The 25,009-nt window shown below is 39.9% G+C and overlaps 1 protein-coding gene across 6 annotated transcripts in view; it reads left to right on the forward strand.

Annotated features, from left to right (window-relative positions):
* Nucleotides 1-25,009, forward strand: part of TPX2 (TPX2 microtubule nucleation factor) — a 109,618-nt gene that overhangs the window by 61,366 nt on the left and 23,243 nt on the right. For all 6 annotated transcript variants that reach the window (XM_053574139.1, XM_053574138.1, XM_053574140.1 and 3 more), the window contains 7 exons: nt 7,204-7,332; nt 9,168-9,290; nt 12,002-12,123; nt 12,779-12,930; nt 14,764-14,935; nt 16,192-16,333; nt 16,957-17,173. In XM_053574139.1, coding sequence (XP_053430114.1) covers nt 7,204-7,332; nt 9,168-9,290; nt 12,002-12,123; nt 12,779-12,930; nt 14,764-14,935; nt 16,192-16,333; nt 16,957-17,173 — 1,057 coding nt within the window. The remainder of the gene's footprint in view (nt 1-7,203; nt 7,333-9,167; nt 9,291-12,001; nt 12,124-12,778; nt 12,931-14,763; nt 14,936-16,191; nt 16,334-16,956; nt 17,174-25,009) is intronic.

The raw sequence follows: 25,009 nt of genomic DNA on the forward strand, positions 1-25,009 counted from the left end.
TTTTTAATTGTTTCTTTGATCTCAGTGCTTGAAAATTGGTCTGTTCAGGAGCTCTATTTCCTCTGGGCTAAGTCTAGGGAGAGGGTGTGATTGCAAATATTGATCCATTTCCCTCGTAGTGTCAAATTTCTGGGCATAGAGTTTCTGGTAGTATTCAGAGATAATCTCTTGTGTCTCTGTGGCATCAGTTGTTATTTCCCCTTTATCATTTCTGATTGAGGTTATTAGAGATTTTACTTTTTTACTTCTAGTTAATCTGGCCAAAGGTTTATCTATTTTATTTATTTTTTCAAAAAACCAACTCCTTGTTTCATTAATTTTCTGAATGATTCATTTGTTTTCAGTTTCATTAATCTCTGATTTAATTTTGGATATTTCTTTTCTTCTGCTGGATTTAGACTTAGATTGTTCTGATTTTTCCAATTTCATAAGATGGCTTGTGAGTTTGTTGATGCACTCTTTCTGTTTTTCGAATGTGGGCTTCTAAAGTGATAAATTTTCCTCTCAGGACTGCTTTTGCTGTATCCCACAGGTTTTGGTAGCTTGTGTCTTCGTTGTTGTTATACTCAAGGAAGTTAGTGATTTCCTTTTTATTTCTTCGTGTACCCAACTGTCCTTCAGCATAAGGTTGTTTAAATTCTGTGCCTTTGTGTGAGGTTGAACGTTTTTGTTGGAGTTGAGTTCCACTTTTAGTGTCTGTGGTCTGAGAAGATGCAAGGTAAAATTTCAATTCTTTTGATTCTGTTGAGGTTTGTTTTGTGTCCTAGGATATGATCAATTTTGGAGACTGTTCCATGTGGTGATGAGAAGGATGTATATTCTTTATCTTTGGCATGGAGTGTTCTATATATGTCTATCAAGCACAGTTGTTCTAGGGTTTCATTTACATCTCTTATATCTTTGTTTAATTTCTGTTTAGAGGATCTGTCCAGCTCTGAGAGAGGGGTGTTAAAGTCCCTGTTATCATGGTGTTATAGGATATCATATTGCTCAAACTAAGTAAGGTTTAAAAAATCTGGGAGCATTTAAATTTGATGCAGAAATATTTAGAATTGAAATGTCTTCTTGTATTTTTCCCTTGACCAATATGAAGTGACCATCATTGTCTTTTTTGACTTTAACTAACTGTATCTGACTTTAAATCCACATGTATCTGAAAATAAGATTGCAACCCCTCTTCTCATCTGAATTCCGTTTGCCTGAAGAATTGACTTCCAACCCTTAAGTCTGAGTTTTAATTTATCTTTTGATGTGAGGTGTGTTTCCTGCAGACAGCAAATAGATGGTTTGTGTTTTTTAATCCAATCAGCCAATCTGTGCCTTTTCAGTGGGGAATTTAAGGCATTGACATTTATTGAGATAATTGATAAGTGTGGTAGCATTCTATTCATCTTATTTTGTGAAAGTCCATTGCTTAGTTTTGTCTTTTGTGTCATTGAGGGAGCTAGTTTCTGTCCTTTAATTTCTGGGTGTTTACTTTGCTGAAGGTCCATTGTGATGGTCAGTGTGTAGAACAGGTTGAATTTCCTGTAGAGCTGGCCTTGTAGTGGCAAATTTCCTCAGTGTTTGCATATCAGCAAAAGATTTGATTTCTCTGTCAATTTTAAAGCTTAGCTTAGGATATCGAATTCTGAACTGGAAATTGTTCTGTTTAAGTAGATTAAAGGTAGATGACCATTGTCTTCTGACTTGAAAAGTTTCATTAGAGAAGTCCGTGGTCACCCTGATGGATTTGTCCCAAGCAAAGTCACTTGGTGCTTACTCCTGGCACCAACTTGTAAAATTTTTTCTTGTCTTAACTTTGGACAGGTTCATCACAATGTGTCTTGGAGAAGCTCTATGTGAGTTGAGGTGACCTGGGGTCCCATATCCCTCTGATAGAGCGTGTCAGAATATTTGGTGATACTTGGGAAATTTTCATTTATAATGTTCTCTAGAATGGCTTCCATTCCTCTGGGGCATTCTTCTTCCCCTTCTGCAATACCTATAACTCGTCTGTTTGAAAGCTTCATTAAAGTCCCATAATTCTGTCAGTGAACATTCTGCTTTCTCTCTCTTCTTTTCTGCCTCTTTAACTATCTGAGTTATCTCAAGAGCTTTATCCTCTACCTCTGAGATTCTTTCTTCTGCATGATCTAATCTGTTGTTGATACTTTCTATTGCATCTTTAAGTTCCCTTATTGCTTCAGTTCCTTCAGCGCTGTATATCCTTTCTATATTCTTCATATCATTCATTTCTTATTTGATTCTATTTTTGGATTTCCTTTTGGTTATTTTCTACTTTCTCAGCAATTTCCTTCATTGTTTTTTGGTTGTTTTCCACCTTCTCAGCAATTTCCTTCATTATTTTCATCATCTGTATTTTAAATTCCCCTTCTGTCATTTCTAACATTTCTTTATAGGTGGAATCCTTTGCAGTAGCTACCTCCCGGTCCCTTGAAGGGGTTGCTCTGGACTGGTATTTCATTTTGCCAGGATTTTTCTGCTGACTCTTCTTCATGAGTGTTTCTTGTATCTGTTTCCTTGTCCTAATTTTCCTTTCACTGCTTCTTGCTCTTTAAGTTACTGTGCCTCTGGCCTAAGTATTTAATGAGTCCTTTTGGTACAGGACCAGAAGGATGAGAAGAATGAAGAGCAAGAAGGGAAAAAAGATTTAAAAAGAAAGTAAAAAAGAGAAAGGAGAGGGGGTGAGTAAAAGGAAATATTGACAGAAAGAAGAGAGGCACCGAAAGAAGGACACAGGAGTAATATAGGTGTATAGTTGGGTACTTTGACCCAACCTTAAAAACCCCCAACCTCTGTGGGTGCTGGGTTGGGTGGTTCCCTTGAGGTCAGCCTGATTAGATACGGTTACCCCACCTCCACCAGGTAGAGAGGAAAGACAAAAATACTATAAATCAAACCGAAACAAACAAACAAAAACCCTTACAGGATACAATTGGGGGAATAGGGGCAGAAACACTAGCAAAAATGAAGTTCTAATTATTAAAGAAAGCAAAAATGGAAGATTGTATTTAAACTAGAAAAGTGTAGAAAGAAAACAGAGAAAAAGAAAAATCTAGGGGGAAAATGTTGAAATTAAGAAAAACAACAATAGCAACAACCGCAACCAAAAAAAAAAAAAAACTCCAAAAACCTCAAAACCAAAAAAAACAAAACAGTATATATATTTTGCTGAATATTGTCCAGGCAACAGGTGATCTTCTGAGGTATGAGATGTTAATCACAATGCTGATATAACTGTACAAGATGGAGACTGGAGGCCTCTGCTGATTTCTCAGACCTCTCAGGCTTGGGAGCCCAAATGTCTCCTCAGCCCATTTAAAAGACACTCCAAACTGTGAACCTTGGCTAAGCAGAAGCTTTCCAAGGAAAGCACTTATCTCTGGGATCTCTCCTGATGTGGCTGCCCGCTTATCCAGTGCACCAAAACTGGTCTCACTGTATGTCCCTGAGGGCCAAGGCTGTAATCTGTCAAATACTTCGATCTCTGCTCTTCCGCAGTGTCTCAGTCCCCGCCTTTGGGCAGCTAAGACACTTAGATTAGTCGCCCAGGGTCTCCCAGCCGATCCCCACACTGCAACCCGCAGGGGCAGCTCCCCCATAGTGGCTGTGCAAGCAGCCTACAGCTGAATGATATTAGCTTCTTTCCAGCTCAGTGGCTTAGTCCAGGTCCCCAGACAACACCCAAAGTTGTCCGCACACTCACCCAAGATCTCCCAAGGCAGTTTAATAGAGTGCCTAAGTCGGAAAAAACCAAAACAGCCCACAGGTAAGGCTTTTCCTGCTTGCTGGCTCGCTGTTGCTATGGTTACAGCTGCGGGCAGCCTCCAACCGAACAAATGCACCTACCACTTGACAGTTCTCCACTGCTTCTGTCCTCCTTGTGGGGTCCAGAAGTCTCTTGCTGACTCCCTGTGTCACCAAAGGGTAGTTTCTGGGCAGAACCCACCAGCCAGAGATGCCTGGAGTCTTCTCTCCCCGTTCTCACCATGCCCAGTTGCACAGAAGCTGTTACTCAGCTGCCATCTTGCTCCGGAAGTTTTTTTTTTTTTTTTTGAGATAAGAGTCTCACCATGTCGCCCTTGGTAGAGTGCAATGGCATCACAGCTCACAGCAACTTCCAACTCTTGGGCTTAAATGATTCTCTTGCCTCAGCATCCCAAGTAGCTGGGACTACAGGTACCTGCCACAACACCTGGCTATTTTTTTATTGCAGTTGCTTTAGTTGGCTGGGGCTGGGTTCAAACCTGCCACCCTTGTTGTATGTGGCTGGTGCCGTAACCATTGTGCTTTGGGTGCCGAGCTAACACTTGGCTATTTTTACAGATAGGGTCTCATTCTTGGTCAGGCTGGTCTTGTACTCCTGAAGCTCAAGGGATCCACCCACCTTGCCCTCCGAGAGTGGTAGGGTTAACAGGTGTGAGCCACTGCATTCATCTGGAAAAGATTTCTTAAATAGAACACACGTAAAGCATTGACTGTAATTCAAGTGGGGGAGATTGATAAGTTTGAGCACATTTATCTAATCAAAAGATATAAAGAGATTTAAAAGCCAACCCCCAGTTATTCATGGGAATAACTGTAACCATAAGACTTACAAAGGGCTCAAATCTGGAGAGTATAAAAAGTTCCTACTCATCAATTAGTGAAGAATTGACAACCCAGTTTAAAACAACTAAAAGACTTGAACTAGCACTTTATGAAAGAGGATAACGAAAGAACAAACAATCCTATCCGTTACTGGGCAAGAGACATGAACAGAAACTTCTGGGAAGAAGACAGATGAATGGCCAACAAACATGGGAAAATGCTCATCATTCCTAATCATAAGAGAAATGCAAATCAGAATCACCCTGCGATACCACCTAACCACAGTGAAAATAGGCCGCATCACAAAGTCCCACCGCTGCAGATGCAGAAGCAGAAGAGGAGAGAAGGGGAACCCTTTTTTTTTTTTTTTTTTGAGACAGAGTCTCACTGTGTCTCCCAGGGTAGAGTGCTGTGGCGTTACAGCTCACAGCAACCTCAAACTCTGGGGCTTACATGATTCTCTTGCCTCAGCCTCCCAAGTAGCTGGCACTACAGGCGCCTGCTATTCTTTTGTTGTAGTTGTCATGGTTGTTTTTAGCAGGCCGGAGCCTGGTTTTAACCTGCCAGCTCCAGTGTATGTGGCTGGCACCTTGACCATTGAGCTGAACCAAAGGGAACCCGTTTTTTACATTGTTGGTGGGATTGCAAACTAATACAGCCTCTTTGGAAAGAAGTATAGCGAATCCTCAAAGAACTCAAAATAGACCTTCCATTACTATGCATTTATCCAGAAGAAAAAAAATTATTTTATCCTGAGGACATTTGCACTAGATTGTTTATTGTAGCTCAGTTTATAATCTCCAAGATATGGAAACAACCCAAGTGCCCATCAACTCATGAATGGAATAATAAACTGGTGTATGTATACCATAGGATAGTATTCAGCCATAAAAAGGTGGAGATTTTACATCTTTTGTGTTAAACTGGATGGAGTTGAAACACATTCTTCTTAGTAAAGTATCACAAAAACGGAAAAGCAAGTATCGATGTATTCAATACTAATATTAAGTTGGTTGACAAACTAATACATGTCCACACAAGAGAAAAAGTCAGTTCAGTTCAAGGTGGGGAGGGGAGGGAGGATTGGTGTGCTCTTCTCTAATGAGCACAATGTAAGGGTATATGGTATACCTCCTGGGTGTGGGACACAACTATAACAGGGACCTTACCTAACAATGCAAACATAACCTAACAGTACCCTTATATTAATCTGAAATTTAAAAATATATAAATATTAAACTATAAAAAGAAAATGTGAAAAGCTACCCTGTCTTACCAATAATCAGAGAAAAGCATGTTAATTTCTTATTACCCAGCAATCTTAAGACTTAATATACCCAATAGCAATGTCTGCACACATGCATCAAGAGACATACGTGAAAATCTTCATAGCAATATTATGTATGATAAGTAAAATGAGGAACGAACCCATCCACAGTCAGTGAATTAAAGCTATGTGAATTGATGAGGTTAAATCTCAGAAACATAATGTTAAATGAAATAAACCAGATAGGTATGAATACTTGCAGTAGTCTGATTATATTATATAAACATATATTTATTGCTTTCCTTCAAAACTAACATAGCATTTTTAGGTAACGAATGCTTATTTGATTAAATGAAAGGAAAAGTTAATCATTACTGTAAAAGTCAAGGTAACAGTGGTTGTTGGTGGTCTATATTTTGGTCTAGGTGGTGATTTTGTAAGTGTTCACTTTGTAATCATTTAAGTATTCATTTTTGTTTTGCATACTTTTTGATATATGTTAAATTTGACCCAAAAAAGGGGATGGGGAGCAGCTAAAAGAAAAAGGATAAAATAAACACCTTAGTCAATTTCTAGGAGATCTGATCTTTAATTTCAAGTCTGATAGTAACTAGCTGTGACTAGTTACTAACAAGGTGACTAACAGAATCAAGTTATATCATCTTTTTTCACTTTTAAATATAAGAGGAGAGTGTTGTACTAGGTAATTTTTGGCAAGTTGTTTTTAAATTTTATTTTATTTATTTTTTTAAATTAATTTATTTTTATGGTTAAATCATAGCTGTGTACATTAGTGCAATCAAGGGGTACAATGTGTGGGTTTCATATACAATCTGAAATATTCTCATCAAACTGTTCAACGTAGCCTTCATGGCATTTTCTTAGTTACTGTATGTAGGCATTTGTTTTCTGCATTTAGTAAGTTTCGCCTGTACCCATTCTAAGGTGCACCATAGATGTGGCCCCACTCCATTACCCTCCCACCACCAAAATCTCCCCCCTCCCTTCCCCTTCCTTGGCCCTTTCCCCATAGTCTTGTGCTATAGTTGGGTTATAGCCTTCATGTGAAAGCTATAATTTAGCTTCATAGTGTTTTTAATCAGCTTTGTTACAGTCTAATTTATAAATACCAATGTATTTATATATCAAACTTTTATGGTTGGATTTAAAAAATATCAGCAAGAGAAGAGAGATTAGATTTTTTAGAGTGGAAATAATACATGTAACGTTAACTTTTTATTGCTCTTTGTAGTTTGACATCCTTTCACATTTCTGAGGAACATTTGTATATTGGTAGTAGATGTATTCATTATGGATAAAATCTGTCAATTCTTCTACCATAGAAGATCTATTAGACTCTCTGCCCAGAGAGATTTGGAACAGAAAGGAACAGACCATGTGAAAATGAAAGCCAAGAGATGTGCCACTCCTGTAGTCTTGGACGAAATTCCACCCCCTAAAAAAATGAAAGTGTAAGTAGCCACAACTTATTTCCAAGGGCAGACATACTCTGCCTTGTATACCACCTATAAGGTAAGTTTCTTTTCTGAATTTGCACTTTAGAGTGAATAAAGTAAAATCACAAATGGATACATTTGTAGTCTATTTAGTACACCTGGAGCTTAGGAAACTCCTAAAACTGTGCCCATGGTGAGTTGAATTGTTATTTGTGTCTTATAGAGTGCTCAGATCTTAGTTGCTTACACTTCCCCTGTTTGTTTCAATTGTTAACAACAAGCTGAATACATGATCCTGCTTGGTCTTATTTTTATCAGTTAGGAATATATTTACCTGCAAGGAACAGTCTATTCAACTAGAGTAGTTGAAATAATAATGACTTATTTCACCAAACTCTAAAAGTAGTTTGCTTTGATTCAGTAGCTTTTTTTTTTTTTTTTGAGAGAGAGCCTCAAGCTGTCGCCCTGGGTAGAAAGCTATGGCATCACAGCTCACAGCAATCTCCCAACTCCTGGGCTCATTTTTTTTTTTTTTTTTTTAAAGCTTAGTCAAGTGAAGCAGTGGGAATGGAGAAGGAGCAAAGAAACCTGTAGCTGGTTGGGATCAATTACTAATTCTTTTTTTTTTTTTTTTGAGACAGAGTCTCACTTTATCAACCTCAGTAGAGTGCTATGACATCACAGCTCACAGCAACCTCAATCTTTTGGGCTTAAGTGACTTGCCTCAGCCTCCCAAGTAGCTGGGACTATAGGCGCCGTCCACAACACCCGGCTATTTTGTTGTTGTTCTCATTGTTGCTTAGTAGGCCCGGTCTGGGTTCGAATCCACCAGCATATTCTCCCCTACCCCTGTGCATGTGACCAGCGCCCTAACCACTGAACTATGGGTGCTGAGCCTCAATTACTAATTCTTAGCTTTTTATTGTCTTTTTTTTTTTTCTTTTTCTTTGAGACAGAGCCTCAAGCTGTCATCCTAGTTAGAGTCCCATGGCATCACAGCTCATAGCAACCTCTAACTACTGGGCTTAAGCAAATCTCTTGCCTTTGCCTCCCACGTAGCTGGGACTACAGGTGCCCACCACAACGCCCAGTCAATTTTTGGTTGTAGTTATCATTGCTGTTTGGCAGGCCCGGGCTGGATTCAAACCCGCCAGTTCTGGCATGTGTGGCTGGCGCCTTAGCCGCTTGAGCTATAGGCGCCGAGCCCTTTTTATTGTCTTATTGCTCAAGATGGCTGCTCTATTGTTTCTTAGCTTTTTGCTTTTGCTTATTGCTTTATTATCACAAGATAGCTGCTATATCTAGGTGTCACATCCATGTTCAAAAGAAGGGGAGTATTCGAAAGGAATAGGAGCAGTATGCATATCAGGAAAACGAAATCTTTCCCAGAAACCCTTAAATTATGTCTAGCTGCCCAGACCTTGTCACTTGGGTCTCCTAGTTGGAGTAGAGGCTATCAAAGCAAGTATAATACTTATAGCTTGGCACGTTGATGCTTCCCTTCAAATTGGAGATCTAGTAATAAGAAAGAGATAGACTAGATTGAGAAGTCACTTGTTTGTTGTTCGTTTGATGGTAAGCAGGTAGACTCCCTCCTTATTCTCCTTAACTACCACTAAACAACTCTAACCTTGACCTCTGTTGGCTTTCTCAAAGTTTGCTTATTGGAGTCATTGGTATATATGATTGAATATACTATTGGAAGAATCTTGTGGTTAAAGTATGTTATGCTTGTCATCCTAAAGAATGAGAAAATTTAAGCCACATATAGTTGATCTGGGGAGGAGGGTAGTGTAGAATATGCTTTAGGCCAGAATTGAGAGTTTATTTTTATGTCCTTTGATCTCAAGTTCTAACAAGAAAAAGAAGCCAGAGGAAGGAGGTAGTGCTCATCAAGATACTTCTGAAAAGAATGAGTCTTCCCCAGAGAAAGACAAGGACAGACGTACTGTGCCCTTTATACTACCTGTAAGGTAAGTTTCTTTCCTGAATTTAGAATGACTTTAGAATGATTAGAGTAAAGGCTTGGCACTTGTAGCACAGTGGTTATGGCACCAACCACATATACCAAGGGTGGCAGGTTCGAACCTGGCCCAGGCCAGCTAAACAACGACAACCGCAACAAAAAAATAGCCATGTGTTGTGTCAGTTGTCTGTAGTCCCAGCTACTTGGGAAGCTGAGGCAAGAGAATTGATTAAACCCAAGAGTCAGAGGTTGCTGTGAGCTGTGATGCTACGGCACTCTACTCAGGGCAACATAGTGAGACTCTGTCTCAAAAAAAAAAAAAAAAAAGGAAAAGAATGATTAGAGTAAAATTACAAATGTGTATCTATATTCTGTTTGGTACACTTAGAAACTCCTAAACCTTTGACTATGGTGAGATGAATTGTATGTATCCTGGAGGGTGCTCAAATCTTAAACAGTGGGAAAAATATACTATTAAAGTAAATTTAAAAGAAATATAAAAGGAAAATGATAGTAAAGGTTCTTATTACCTAGATTGAACAGTGTTCATTTTTCCAGGTTCCCTTCTGGCTTTTTCCTAAGTAACATGCATATTTTTACAATTGGTTAATGAACAACCTTTGTTCTGCTTCATTCACATACATGAGACTATTTCATTTACTTTCTGTTTTGCTACAGAATCTTCACAATTATCATTTTTTGATAGATTGTTAATATTCTGTCAAATTATGTTATTATTTCTTGTTGAAAATGTAGTTTCTCATTTTTCGCCATAATATATAATTAGAGAATTACTATGGGCAGAACTATTTCTTTGTGTAGCCTGAGAATAAAGAAAGAGAAATTCCTTTATCAAAGGATATGACTGGTTTTAGGAGTATTGATATTTATTGTCAATTTTATTTCTGAAATGAAAGTGCCAATTTACAGTGCCATTGGCTTTGAAAGAATACTTTTATTCAAATATAAAATATTCTCTTCTTTTTTTTTAACTTTTACAATTGCTTCAAATTTAATTGATATAATAATTGATGTCATCAAATTATTACACATACTTAAAACATTTCATTCTAAATTGATAATTTTATAATTGTATACACTTATGGGGTACAAAAGTGATGTTATGATTTATAACTATAATGTAGAATAATTAAATTAAGCTTATTAACATATCCAGCACTTCAAATACTTATTTTTTGTGGTGAGAACATTTGAAATCTATTCTCTCGGCCATTTTGAAATGTACAATACACCATTGTATTAACTATATTCACCAGGCTATGAAATAGATCTCAAAACAACTTATTCCTTCTGTTTGAGATTTTATATCATTTCATCATCTTCCTGTTCCCCGCAACTCCTAGCATCCAATTATTTTAATTTTTATTTATCTGTCGACAAGATTATATTATGATTATAAACATCTCCATATTTCCTCGAGTGAATTGTCTGTTTCCTTTTTTATTTATAAGTGGCCTTAGTGAGATTCTCATTACTAATAATGGCTTCACTATATTGAATTTTACCATGTGTCCTATACTTCAGAAACATCTGAGTTAACAGTCATGAATGTTCTATGAGCATGAATATTTTTATTTCTCATTTTATAGTGGAGACACTGAGGCATAGAGATATTAAAATGTTTTCTTAAGATCATATAGGAAGACAATGAAATGGCAGGATTGAGATTTGATCCCTAGTTGGCTTTACTTTTACGTCTCTTTTCTCTATTACACTTATGTATGGGTAACACTTTGTCATATTTGTGACAAATATATTTGCCATTCTACTGTTTTGTTTGATTGAGTTTTTTTCTTTCTTTCTTTCTTTTTTTTTTTTTTTTTTTGTGGAGACAGTCTCAAGCTGTCGCCCTGGGTAGAGTGCCATGGCGACACAGCTCACAGCACCTCCAACTCTTCGGCTTAAGCGATTCTCTTGCTTTAGCCTCCCAAGTAACTGGGACTACAGGTGCTCACCACAACACCTGGTTGTAGTTGTCATTGTTGTTTGGCAGGCCTGGGCTGGATTCGAACCTGCCAGCTCTGGTATATGTGGCTGGCGCAGTAGCTACTGAGCTACAGGCCTGGTTGAGTATTTTTGAGGCAGAATCTCTGTTGTTCCAGGTAGAGAGCTATGTCGTCATCATCATAGCTCATTGCAACCTCAAATTACTGGGCTCAAGCAATCCTCCTAGCACAGCCTTCCAAGTAGCTGGGACAACAAACAACTGCCATTATGCCCGGCTAATATTTTTATTTCTTGTAGAGATGAGTCTCATTATGTTGACCCCGGCTAGTCTCAAATTCCTGGCCTCAAGTGATCCTTCTCCCTCGGCCTCCCAAAGTGCTAAGATTACAGACATGAGCTACCATACCTGGCCTCTACTGTTCTTTTTTTTTTATTTTTATTGTGGGGTAAAATCTAATAATTATATAGTCAGATTTGTGGATCTTTTGTAATATCTTTTGTCTATTTTAGCTATTCTGAATTTTTTTTTAATATTTTGGTATAAGGTATGAATCTTGATTTTTTTTTTTTTTTTTTTTAATAATGTCACCTAATTAAGTCAGTATCTGTTAATTACATAATTTTTCTTTTGGTTGTCATGTTAGTTTTATCACATGTTAAAAACATTATATAATGCCTTTAGATAATTTTGAATCACTGACCCCTTTTCTCCTCTCTTTTCTTGTCTCCTTTGCTGTTTTTGCCTTTTAGGCAGAAGATTCTGAAAAGTACTGAGGAGCAAGACTTGGAGAAGAGAATGAAGATGCAGCAGGCGGTGATGGAGATGCGGAGAAAGAATGAAGAATTCAAGAAATTTGCTCTTGCAGGAGCAGGTCAGCTTGGCTTTGGTTGAATCCATTTTATGAGGGGTGTTTCTTGTAATCTTGGTAGGGTTTTTTTTTTTTTTTTTTGAGATCTCTAAAGCAAAAAATAAAGGCATTCATAGTAGTAAGCATAAAAAGATATGTTACTTAGAAGGCTGTATATGGGTTCCATCTATATCCCAATGATTGTTCCCTAGAACTTTTTTTTCTTCAGACAGAGTCTCACTTTGGCGTCACAGCTCACAGCAACTTCCAATTCCTGGGCTTAGGTGATTGATTCTCTTGCCTCAGCCTCCCAAGTAATGGGGACCACAGGTGCCCGCCACAACACCGAACTATTTTTTGTTGCAATTGTCATTGTTTTTTTTGTTTGTTTGTTTTTTAGAGACAGTCTTAGTCTGTCACGCTTGGTAGAGCACTATGGCATCACAGCTCACAGCAACCTCCAGCTCTTGGGCTTAGGTGATTCTCTTGTCTTAGCCTCCTGCGTAGCTGAGACTACAGGTGCCCGCCAAAGTGCCCAGCTATTTTTTTGTTGCAGTTTGGCCGGGGCTGGGTTCGAACCTGCCACCCTTGGTTGGGTCCAGCGCCCTACTGACTGAGCCACAGGCGCTGCCCGATCCTTATTCTTAATGTTATCTGTGTGTTTTACTCTTTTCATCAGGGCAACCTGTGAAGAAATCAGTGAGCCAGGTAACCAAATCAATTGACTTCCACTTCCACACAGATGAGCGCATTAAACAACATCCTAAGAACCAAGAAGAGTATAAGGAAGTGGACTTTACTTCTGAACTTCGAAAACATCCTTCATCTCCTGTAAGTTAATGGACTAAATGAGGAGTCCTGTTAGTAATTCAGGGGATTTCAAGTGTAGCTTAATAATACAATGGAGAGAAGCTTATATTTTGAATTAAGATAGATCTAATTCTCCACTTTGCCCTTGTTAGCTATGTGATCTTGGACAAGTCACTTTTATTTTTTTGGGAACCATCTTACCAAGTTGCTGTGAGAAATGAATTGAGACTGTACAGGGCTTGTGGGAAAAATGGGGTTGGGACAGACCACTCAAATCCTGAGCAGTTTTGGTTTGTTTGTTTGTTTGTTTGTTTGAGACAGAGTCTTACTATGTCACCCTCGGTAGAGTGCTTTGGCGTCACAGCTCACAGCAACCTCAAACTCTTGGGCTAAAGTGATTCTCTTGCCTCAGTTTTCCAAGTAGCTGGGACTACAGGCGCCCGCCCCAGTGCCTGGCTATTTTTAGAGACGGGGGTCTGGCTCTTTCAGGCTGTTCTTGAAGTGAGCTCAAGATCCACCCAACTTGGCCTTCCAGAGTGCTAGGATTACAAACGTGAGCCACTGCGCCTGAGCGGTTTTGTTATTGGAGCACCAACAAAAGCAATAGCAATCCTGAGTAGAAATTCTAGCACTTAATCTCTTCTTGCATTTGTAGTCAGCATCATCTTTATTTTATTTTGTTTTATTTTTTGAAGACAAAGTCTCACTTGGTCACCCTCGGTAGAGTGCCATGGCGTCTTAGGTCACAGCAACTTCAAACTCTTGGGTTCAAGTGATCCTCTTGCCTCAGCCTCCCAAGTAGCTGGGACTACAGGCACCCACCACAACGCCTGGCTATTTTTTAGAGACAGGGTCTCACCCTTGCTCAGGCTAGTTTCTAACTTGTGAGCTCAGGCAATCGACCCACCTCAGCCTCCCAAGTGCTGGGATTATGTGTATGAGCCACCATGCCTGGCTAGCATCATCATTTTTTTTTTTTTTTTTAAATAGTAATGGTTATTTTTTTTTTTTTTAAGTCATTTGTACCTAAATCATAAATACATTTATGCCATTATGGGATTCAATGTGTTGATTATTTGTATAAATTGGAGTGCTTATATCCTACTAATCAACATAGCCTTCACCTCATTTACCCAATTACAGCATTAAGACATTTGTGTTCTACACCTGATAGATCCAACTTGTACTTGCAATGTGCTCCATAGGTGTGGTCCCCCTACTAACCCTCCCTCTTCAACCCACCCCCACTCCCAGAATCACCATTTTTTAAAGTCAGCCCTTTACACTTTTAAACTCTGAGGTTGTGCTTCCTCCTTTGAGATACAGGTCCTTGAAGAGTTTTGATTCCAATAAGATACCACAGTTTTATCAAAATTAGTGATCCAGGTAGTAGGCTTCTTCATCATTCAGTTTGAGGAAATGTATAGGGAGATTTTGCTGATTTAGGCGGCAAACTGATTGGATATAGACCCAGAAGCTTAAATAATTTTTTGTTAATGGTGTAGAGGGTGGGATGTCTTTGCAGATTTTTGCCTTTGAATTTTAAGATAGCTTGCTTTGGATTCTTCAAAACACTGGCATACTTGGGGGAAGAATTGCCTATTTACTACTATGGAAGAGATAATTTGTAAAGTGCTAGATCCTTTCTTCTCTTTTTTTCTTTTCTTTCTTTTTTTTTTTTAAAGATAGGAATAGACTAGTTATAGTCCTTGCTCAAGGACTGACAAACTTCAGAGTAATGATCTTGGCTTTACACAGGACTTTTTTCTTTTGATCCTTTGTGCTGAATGAATGGCTTGTGGCAAATCTTAGCTCTTCAATCCTTCATTTGGGGAACAACTTTTCTCTTTACAGGCCCGAGTGACTAAGGGATGTACCATTATTAAGCCTTTCAACTTGTCCCAGGGAAAGAAAAGAGCATTTGATGAAACAGCTTCTACATATGTGCCCCTTGCGCAGCAGGTTGAAGCCTTCCATAAACAAACCCCTAACAGATACCATTTGAGAAGCAAGAAGGACGATATTAGTAAGTTTCCTATCCTTATCATAGCTGGATAGAGCCTCCTCTAGAATTCCCTTTGTCTGCATCTTAGGTACAAATTTGTCTTTAGTGGAGATCTTTTTTATTTTTTGAGATAGTATCTTGCACTGTTGCCTACCTAGAGTACAGTGGCTTCATCATAGCTCACTGCAACCTGAAGCTCCTGGGTTCAAGGGAATCTTACTATCTCAGCCTCTCAAGTATCTGGGACTTCAGGCACATGCCACTATACCTGGCTAATTAAAAAAATTTTATTTTTTAAAAATGGAGTCTTGCTTGCTATTTTGCTCAGGCTGGTCTCAAATTCTTGTTGAGGCTCAGCGCCCGTGGCTCAAGCGGCTAAGGTGCCAGCCACATACACCTGAGCTGACAGGTTTGAATCCAGCCTAGGCCTGCCAAACAACAATGATGGCTGCAACCAAAAAATAGCCAGGCGTTTGTGGTGGGCACCTGTAGTCCCAGCTACTTGGGAGGCAGAGGCAGGAGAATTGCTTGAGTCCAGGAGTTTGAGGTTGTTATGAGCTTTGATTCCACATCACTCTATCCAGGGCAACAGATTGAGGCTCTGTCTCAAAAAAAAAAAAAAAAAAAAAAATTCTTGGGCTGAAGTGATCCTCCTGCCCCAGCCTCCCAAAGTGCTAGGATTAAATGTGTGAGCCACCGTTCCTGGCTTCTATGTGATTTTCTGAAGGAGATGGTCTTGATGCTTTTGGTATAAATGCTTGTAGAAAATTTATGAAATTGGCGATTATTACTTGGACTTTAGAAAGGCCTTAATCTTAGAGCTGAAATGAGCAAGAATCTTATTTGTCAATAATAAGGGAAATAGTTGGCATCATTTTTCTTATGTATTTGCCTGGCCCCACCCCTGGATCTGGGGAGTGGGGCTGATTTTTAATTTTTTTAGGCATACATAGAAGTTGTGAGAAATAATTGGCATTGTTAAAAGAAAGGACAAGCCTGTGTAATGATTTTAAAACCCATAAATGGGTTTTAAGTTCAGAAGATGAGAGCAGAGTTTACTAAGGCTATCACCTTAGTCATACTCCTCAGTAAAGAGTGATGGAGAAGAAGGGACTGAATGTGTGTTAGACTGACAGATGTGAGCTGAGCTAAGTTTTGAGGGCCCACTACTCCATGGTTTTTGTTTATTCATTTTTGGGCTTCCTAGTTGAGTCATCACTTGTCAAGTAAACTGGACCTTAAGGAACTAGGTAAATGTGTGTCATCTTGGTTTACAGGCCTGTTACCTTCCAAATCTTCTGTGGCCCAGATCTCCAGAGACCCACAGACTCCTGTACTGCAAACCAAACAGCGCACAAGGCCTGTGACCTACAAAAGTGCTGCAGATCAGGAGGCTGAGGAGCTTGAGAAACTGCAACAGTAAGTCCTACTGGCAGCATCCAAGGAAGAGTTCCAAAAACCTCCCTATTTGCTTCTCAGTTCTATAAGGAAAACAGTTAATATTTTTTTTCCATGAAAATTTATCATGTTTGAGAAATAGGCTCTGTAGGCTGTGTCCCTAACTCTGTGATTAAAAGACTAAGGTGGGAATATGGCGATATCCTGGAGTGTAAACTGGTAAAAATTTAATGCAGAGGTTGGAGTGGTAGGACTTCCTTAAATTCCAATTAAGGAATACCCTCTCAGGTTAGGTTAGGTAGATCCCACTCTTTTATGGCTACACAAGGGATTATTATAGCTATACTCAGTGGAGGAAATGGGAACTTAGCATTAGAGTCCTATATTCTTCTGTTCATTTTTATGTTATTTTTAAGGAGAGGGAGCCTCCTCTGTGAAGAAACGCCCCAGCCTTTAAAGCAGTGGAGTGTTAGAACTGTCTCAGTTCTTTGTTCTTTGTTCTCTAGGTGAAGACAACGAATGGCTATGGAGAGAATTGAAATTTTATTGTGCATAATGATTATTTTTTGGTTTTGGCCCACTTTGTGTAGTTTTCATTTTATTTAAATTGTTTTGTGGTTGTCATTTAAATTCTCACTTTACAGATACAAATTCAAAGCACGAGAACTTGATCCCAGAATTCTTAAGGGTGGGCCCATCTTACCCAAGAAACCACCCGTGAAACCACCCACTCAGCCTATTGGCTTTGATTTGGAAATTGAGAAAAGAATCCAAGAGCGAGAGTCAAAGAAGAAATCAGACGATGAACACTTTGAATTTCATTCCAGACCTTGCCCTACTAAGATTTTGGAAGATGTTGTGGTAAGAATAGTTGAGGGTTCTATATATTGGTAGAAGTGTCCTTGCTCATTACCTAATATCCACCAATTCACAGGAATGTCTGAGTAGATACTGTGAGCAGGGCATCATATCAGAAGTGTTCTTAGGCAACTTAAAGTCTGGTGTGGGAAACAACATGTGTGAATAATGTAAAATGGACAGAAGTGTTCTATAAGAGAGATGATAGTTAAAAGCAATATAGGAGTTTAGAGGAGAGAATGATTTCTTCCAGAAAGAAGGTTCAGGTAGTGCTTTGTGGAGAAGGTAGCAGGACCTGAACCATAACAATGTGTGGTAGTAGTTGTGGTTATCATAATACCTGACATTTTTACTATTTGCCAGGTGCTACTCTCAGTCCTTTACATATTATTAGTTTATTGTTTTGGACAACAGTCCCTTCACATGGGTTACTTTAATTATCACCTATTTCAGGTGGGGTAATTGAGGCACAGAGAGGTTATGTAGTAATCCTAGAGCACTCAGCTAATACAGCATGGAATAGGGATGAGAATTCAGGCATTCTGGCTCCAGAATCTGTGATCTTAACTTTTTTTTTTTCTTATGTTTTTTTTTTTTTGTTTTTTTGTTTATTTTTAATTTTGCAGTTTTTGGCCAGGTCTGGGTTTGAACTCACCACCTCTGGCATAGGGGGCTGGCGCCCTACCCCTTTGAGCCACAGGCACCACCCATGTGATCTTAATATTTTGTTATATTGCCTCTTTGCTATATGATAAATCTGGACTTGAAGTGCAAATGAAATGGGGTGGCAGAGCATTTCTCAGGCAGTGGGAGTAACATGAACACAAGGCTAAAATTGGAAAACATGGAATATCTATTAGGAACTGTTAGTGGGTCACATAAGCTGGAAAAAAGAAGTTTATCAAGAACAACTGGAAAAGTAGAAAGGAAGAGGGAAGGGAGGATATGGGAGGAAGGAGGGTATTTAGGGGACCTCACCTAATGTGAATGATGCAATGGTACATTTCAAATCTATTAAGAAATGAGTATAATTGTGATGGATGTGTTACTTAGTTCAATGTAAGCATTTCACATTGTATATCAGAGCAGTACACTGAACCCCATAAACGTATCAATGTACAAAGTTATGATTTAATAAAAAATAATAATTAAAAAAATAACAGCTAGAAACTAGATTAGAGCAGTGATTTACAGCTTGATGGTAGGCTCACAACCACAAATTTAGAGAAAATAAGCAATCAGGAAGCACTGCCTTGTCAAAGAATAAGTAATGGAGGCTCGGCACCTGTAGCTTAAGTGGCTAGGGCGCCAGTCACATACACTGGAGCTGTCAGGTTCAAATTCAGCCTGGGTCCACCAAACAACAATGTTGACAACTACAACCAAAAAAAAAAAATTGCTGGGTGTTGTGGTGGGCGCCTGTAGTCCCAGCTACTTGGGAAGCTGAGGCAAGAGAATTGCTTAAGCCCAAGAGTTGGAGGTTGCTGTAAGCTGTGACGCCACAGCACTCTAACCAGGGAGACAGCTTGAAACTCTATCTCAAAAAAAAAAAAAAAAAAAGACTAAGTAATGGAGTTAAAACACCTGCATAAGTGCGAAAGTGGTTCTTAGATAAATTTCTGTGCCAATAGGGAACACGCCGTCATCCCCACCAACCCCCTGATTTGGATTGACTCATGTCCAGATTAACACTAGAAGAACTCTGTTTTCCTATCTTTTTTATTTTTATTTTTATTTATTTATTTATTGTTTTGACACAGAGTCTCACTATGTTGCCCTCGTTAGAGTCCTGTGGCGTCACAGCTCACAGCAACCTCCAGCTCTGGGCTTAAGCAATTCTCTTGCCTCAGCCTCCCAAGTAGCTGGGACTACAGGCACCCACCACAATGCCTGGCTATTTGTTTTGTTTTTTTTTTTACAGACAGAGTCTCACTTTGTTGTCCTCAGTAGAGTACTGTGACATCAAAGCTTTCAAAGCTCACAGCAACCTCCAACTCTTGGGCTTAGGCGATTCTCTTGCCTCAGCCTCCTGAGTAGCCAGGATTATAGGCGCCTGCCACAACACCTGGCTATTTTTGTTGTTGTTGCAGTTTGGCCAGGGCCAGGTTTGAACCTGCCACCCTTGGAACCTGGCACCCTTGCGCCCTATTCACTGAGCCCCAGGTGCCGCCCAATACCTGGCCTTTTTTTTTTTTTGGTCGCCCTTGGTAGGGTGCCAGGCATCACAACTCACAGCAACCTCCAGCTCCTGGGCTTAGGTGATTCTCTTGTCTCAGCCTCCCAAGTGCTGGGACTATAGGTGCCTGCCACAACGCTGGGCTATTTTTTTGTTATTTTGGCTGGGGCCGGGTTTGAACCCGCCACCCTCAGTACATGGGGCTGGCGCCCGACCCACTGAGCCACAGGTGCTGCCCATGCCTGGCTATTTTTTTGTTGCAATTGTTTAGCTGGTCTGGGCCGCGTTCCAACCCTCCACCCTCTGTGTATGTGTCTAGCGCTGTAAACCACTGTGCCACGGGTGCCGAGCCTATTTTTATTTATTTATTTTTTTTAAGACAAGGTCTTGCTCTATCTCCTAGGATAGAGTGCAGTGGTGTCATCATAGCTCACTTGCAACCTCAAACTCCTCAGCTTGAGTGATCCTCCTGCCTGAGCCTCCCAAGTAGTTGGGACTACATGCTTATGCCACCATGCCCAGCTAAGTTTTCTATTTTTTGTAGAGATGGAGTCTCTTGCTCAGGCTGGTCTCAAATACTTGGCTTCAAGTGAATCTTCCTGCCTTAGCCTCCCAAAGTACTAAGATTATGGGCATGAGCCATTACACCCACCCCCTGTCATTTCTCTTTTTGCTTATTTTAGAATGGTGGTCCCCAACTTTTTTTGGCACTAGGGACCAGTTTCATGGAAGATAATTTTTTCTCAAATAGAGCGGTATTGGGGGTGGGGGTGGGATCTGACAGAAAGTAGAGCAAGTGGTGAAACAAGCAATGGGGAGCGTCTGTAAGTGCAGATGAAGCCTCACTCACTCACTTCCTGCTGTGCGGCCCAATTCCTAACAGGCCACAGTCCTTGGCCTAGGGGTTGAAGACCTAGGTTAAAGAGTCACCATTGTTTTAGGTAAAATGGTAGATCAATAACATTACCTTCAACTGAGTACCTAGTTTGGATTTTCTGTTTTCTTAGCACAAAGTCAGAAGCAACCTGAAATTATATTTTCTAGCCTTTACAAAAGTCATGATTATGCTTAGAAATGGTACTACTCCCATACAATACTCTTTTAATTGAGATATGTTTTGCTCTCTCTGAGACCTTTCTATTCACAGTACTCTTTTTCTTACTTTACTGTGATACACATGTACTATATGCCAAACTCAGTTACAGCAAACTTTTTTTTTTTTTGTTACAGCAAACTTTTAAGAACCTTTCCCCCACCCAAGTGATTAGTCACCAAGAGCTGTACCTTCTTTGTCATTCTTTACTCACTGAAGAAACAGTGTTCTGAATACAACACAGGAAATGTCCTTTATATGCAAACCTCAGAATCCTAGAGTCAGAAAGGGATCAGTGTTTTGTTTTACACAAAAGAGGCCCATAAAAAAGAAATGATTTCCTCAAGGCTTCCGTAACATTCTTTTGGCATCTTGCTTTTATTTTTATTTATTTTTTGAGACAGAGTCTCACTCTGTTGCCCTAGGTAGGGTGCCATGGCATCATAGCTCATAGCAACCCGAAATTCTTGGGCTCAAATGATCTTCTTATTGTAGCCTTTCTACCCTGTTTCCCCGAAAATAAGACCTACTCACAGGAAAGATAAGACGTCCCCTGAAAATAAGACCTAGCACATCTTTGGGAGCACACCTTAATATAAGACACTGTCTTATTTTCGGGAAAACAGGGTAGTAGCTGGGACTATTGGCGTGCATGCCATACCTGACTAGTTTTTCTTTCTTTCTTTCTTTTTTTTTTTTTTGTTTAGTAGAGACAGGATCACACTCTTACTCATGCTGGTCTGGAACTCCTGAGCTCAAGCAATCTGCCTGCCTCAGCCACCCAGAGTGCTAGGATTACAGGTGTGAGCCACCATGCCTAGCCGGCATCTTGCTTTTAATAACACCTTTTTCTTCAAGCTCCTGACTTTTTCTCCCTCCTACAATTTTTGGTGTTTTTAAAAAAATTAATGTACCATCCTCTCAATTTTCTTTTTATTTTGTTTTATTTATTATTATTATTTTTTAATTTAGAGACAGAGTTTCACTTTATTGCCCTCGGTAGAGTGCCGTGGCCCAGCTCACAGCCACCTCCAACTCCTAGGCTTTAGTGGTTCTCTTGCCTCAGCCTCCCGAGTAGCTGGAACTACAGGTGCCCGGCTATTTTTTTTGTTGCAATTTGGCCGGGGCCAGGTTTGAACCCACCATCCTTGGTATATGGGGCCGGCGTCCTACCCACTGAGCCCCAGGCGCCACCTGACTCTTAATTTTCTTGTATCGATACTGACTTTACATGTATACACACACACACACACAAACACACAGAGGGTGCTAAAAAGTGTGTACACATTTTAAGAAAGGAAAAGACTACATTAAAACTGTAATTCTCAAGTTACATTTTACTTCTGTAATTACAAGAGATATAAGATAAATGTTATTGGTATATATTAGAGTTTTACAGTTTTAACGCAATTTTTTCCTTTCTTAAAATGAGCTTGTATTTTGGGGGTATCCTCTGTATATATGTATATGTGTATGTGTGTGTGTGTATATTTATATATATATATTTTTTTTTTTTGAGAAAGGCATCCTCTGTTGCTTACGCTGAAATGCAGGGGTGTGATCATAGCTCACTGTAATCTCTAGCTGTTGGGCTCAAGCCTAGACCTGTGTTTCACTAGGCCTGGCTAATTTAAAAAAAATAATAATTATTTTGTAGAGATAGGGTCTTGCTGTGTTTCCACAGCTGGCCCAAATGCCTGGCCTCAAGTAGTCTTCTTGCCTTGGCTTCTCAAAGTGCTGGTATTACAGGCACACACCATGTGCCTGGCCAACCTCATACACTTTTAAAATCAACTCACTTGGTAACATAAAGTAATTTTATTATTATTATTTTATTTATTTATTTTGAGACAGAGTCTTACTATGTCGCCCTTGGTTGAGTGCCACGGCATCGCAGCTCACAGTAACCTCAAACTCTTGGGCTTAAGTGATTCTCTTGCTTCAGCCTCCCAAGTAGCTGGGGCTACAGGTGCCCACCACCACACCCAGCTATTTTTTGTTGCAGTTGTAATTGTTTTAGCAGGGCTGGGCTGAGTTCGAACCCTCCAGCCTCGGTGTATGTGGCCAGCGCCCTACCCACTGAACTACAGATGCCCCCCTCCTGTGGGGCTCTGGCCTTCTCTGGGGCTCTTGTTACATAAACAATTTAGATTTGTTGGGTGTATCATAGGGGAACTTAGTATGGAGCCTGACACAAAGCAGTGGTGGTGTTTATAGTCATAATTGACATTTTATTGAGTGTTTACATTGTCCTGAGTGCTTTATGTAGATTATTTATTTCACATGGCAGCTTTTAAAAGGTAGGGTCTATTCTTATCCCTGTTTTTAGACAAGGAAACAAACACTAAGACATGTCTAGTATGCCGAACCAGAGTTTAGTCCATTATCTCTTTAAAACTATATTATTCTACCCCACAATACTTATTGTTATTGTTTACTATGGCAAATCAAGTTTTTTAGTTTGACACTGACTGTTCGCAGCCTGCCTTACTACAATTTCTAGTGATTTTACTTTAACTCTGGGTTTCTAGAGAAGCAAAGCATAGAAGGAGATGTTAGATGTATTCTACCCTCTTCATTTTTCAGAAAGAGGCTTGCCCATAGAGACATTTTTCAAAGTTGGTGGCATAATTAAGAGTAGGTCTTTGGACTTCTAGTATTGGAGTATGATAATGGAACTGAAGAGCGCACCTCCCTGGAACCCTACTGCAGCTCATCGTCATTTCCCATCTGTCTCCCCCACCCCACCCCCACGATGAAGCTCTTTTTCCTTGTATCTTTATGTTGTTTCTTATGCCATTCCACTGTGGTTGATCAGTGTCAAGCAGACAGTAGGTCTGATGGGAGATGGGGTTGGGGCAGAGTGGGCCCTAAGGCAGGGGTTGAGTGATGAAAGCCTTGAGCATGAAATATAAAATGTGCACTTGGGGCCAATATCTAATGGTGGGAAGCTTGGGTACCACGGAATTGGATGTGTTGTCAGTGAGGGCAGTGAGTGATTTTAGTAGCAATTTTAGGGATGACTTGGGGAGACCAGCAAAGTTTGTTTTTTGTTTTATTTTGTGGGTTTTTTGCATACTTCCTGAGATATTACTGCTTTGCAGTTATTTCCTAACTGCCTGAGAGCTTGTCCCAGGGCACTTTGGGGCATAGCCTGCCTTAGGGATAAGTGTTCACCTCCCCGTCCCCATCTCTATCCCGACTACTTTTCCTAAATGCATCATCTGTCCACTGGCATTGCCCAGTTCTAACCACATACCACCTCCTTAGAGATACCTTCTCCAAATTCCTCATTGAGGGAGCTTCTCCCACTCATATTTAATGCCACATTCTGCTGGGTTTCTTTAGAGCACCTGTGAAAATTTGGAAGTATTTGATTTGTTACTTATTCGTTATCTCTTTCCTCCACTAGAACGTGAATTCCTTGAGAGCAAGGACTGTGTATATCTATATTATTCATGCTGCATCGCCAGCACTTAACATAGTGACTGCCCAAGCACAGGCACTCCAATGCTGCATAACCGAGGGAGTGATAGTATAAGCTGAAATGCATCATCCTGTGTTTCTAGCCTGTGTTAGACACTGGGAATTCAAAGATGGAATAAGATACTGCCCTTGTGGGTGGCGCCTGTGACTCAGTGAGTAAGGGCACTGGCCCCATATGCTGAGGGTGGCGGGTTCAAACCCAGCCCCGGCTGAACTGCAACCAAAAAATAGCCGGGCGTTGTGGCGGGCGCCTGTAGTCCCAGCTGCTCGGGTGGCTGAGGCAGGAGAATTGCTGAAGCCCAAGAGCTAGAGTTTGCTGTGAGTCCTGTGACATCATGGCACTCTACTGAAGGCGGTAAAGTGAGACTCTTGTCTCTACAAAAAAAAAAAATATATATATACTGTCCTTGTTCTCAAAGCTTTCACAGTCTGGTAGTGCAGGTAGACGTGTAAACAATAAATACGATAATGTTAGCCAATGCATGTTCATTGAATGGTTATTATCAGATGACCTTGTAGGTGCTGTGGAGAAGGCAAAGGAATATAAATTGGCAATATTCCAGCCCTCAAAAGCTTAAATTTTAAAAACTTAAGATAGCAAAACAAGAGGACTTCTCTGTTTCGGGAATCCCAGTTTTCTTCTCATTATTTCTACTTGAGCACCCGGTTAGCTTTGATTGCAGTGGAGAATGGGGTATGGGTAGATAGTTGCTTGTAAAATGATTTTCATAAATCATCTTTTCCTCTCCCCCAACTAATTATGAGGATTGATCCCACTCATAAGTCTCTCCATTATGAGAGCTTTCCATTGCTCCTCCTTTAAAAATGCAGATTTCTCTGCCGGGTGGATAGAGAGAGAAGGGAAAAGTAAGGCAAGTGGCATTATTTTAGAATTAAATGGGTTATTTCAATTTCTTTGTTTTATGAAAAAACAAAACAAACCTCTGAGGCCTAGAAAGTGATCTGATGTTACCAGGCTATACAGATTAGAAGCAGAGGGAGGCTAGAACAGACTCCTGGCTCTTTGTTCATTCTTTCTCCTGCTTCTACTTGCCTCTCGTGTATTCAAGCCAGATGCTGGTTG

Source organism: Nycticebus coucang, chromosome 21 (assembly GCF_027406575.1).
Source record: "Nycticebus coucang isolate mNycCou1 chromosome 21, mNycCou1.pri, whole genome shotgun sequence".
In the NCBI taxonomy this organism is placed as follows: domain Eukaryota; kingdom Metazoa; phylum Chordata; class Mammalia; order Primates; family Lorisidae; genus Nycticebus; species Nycticebus coucang.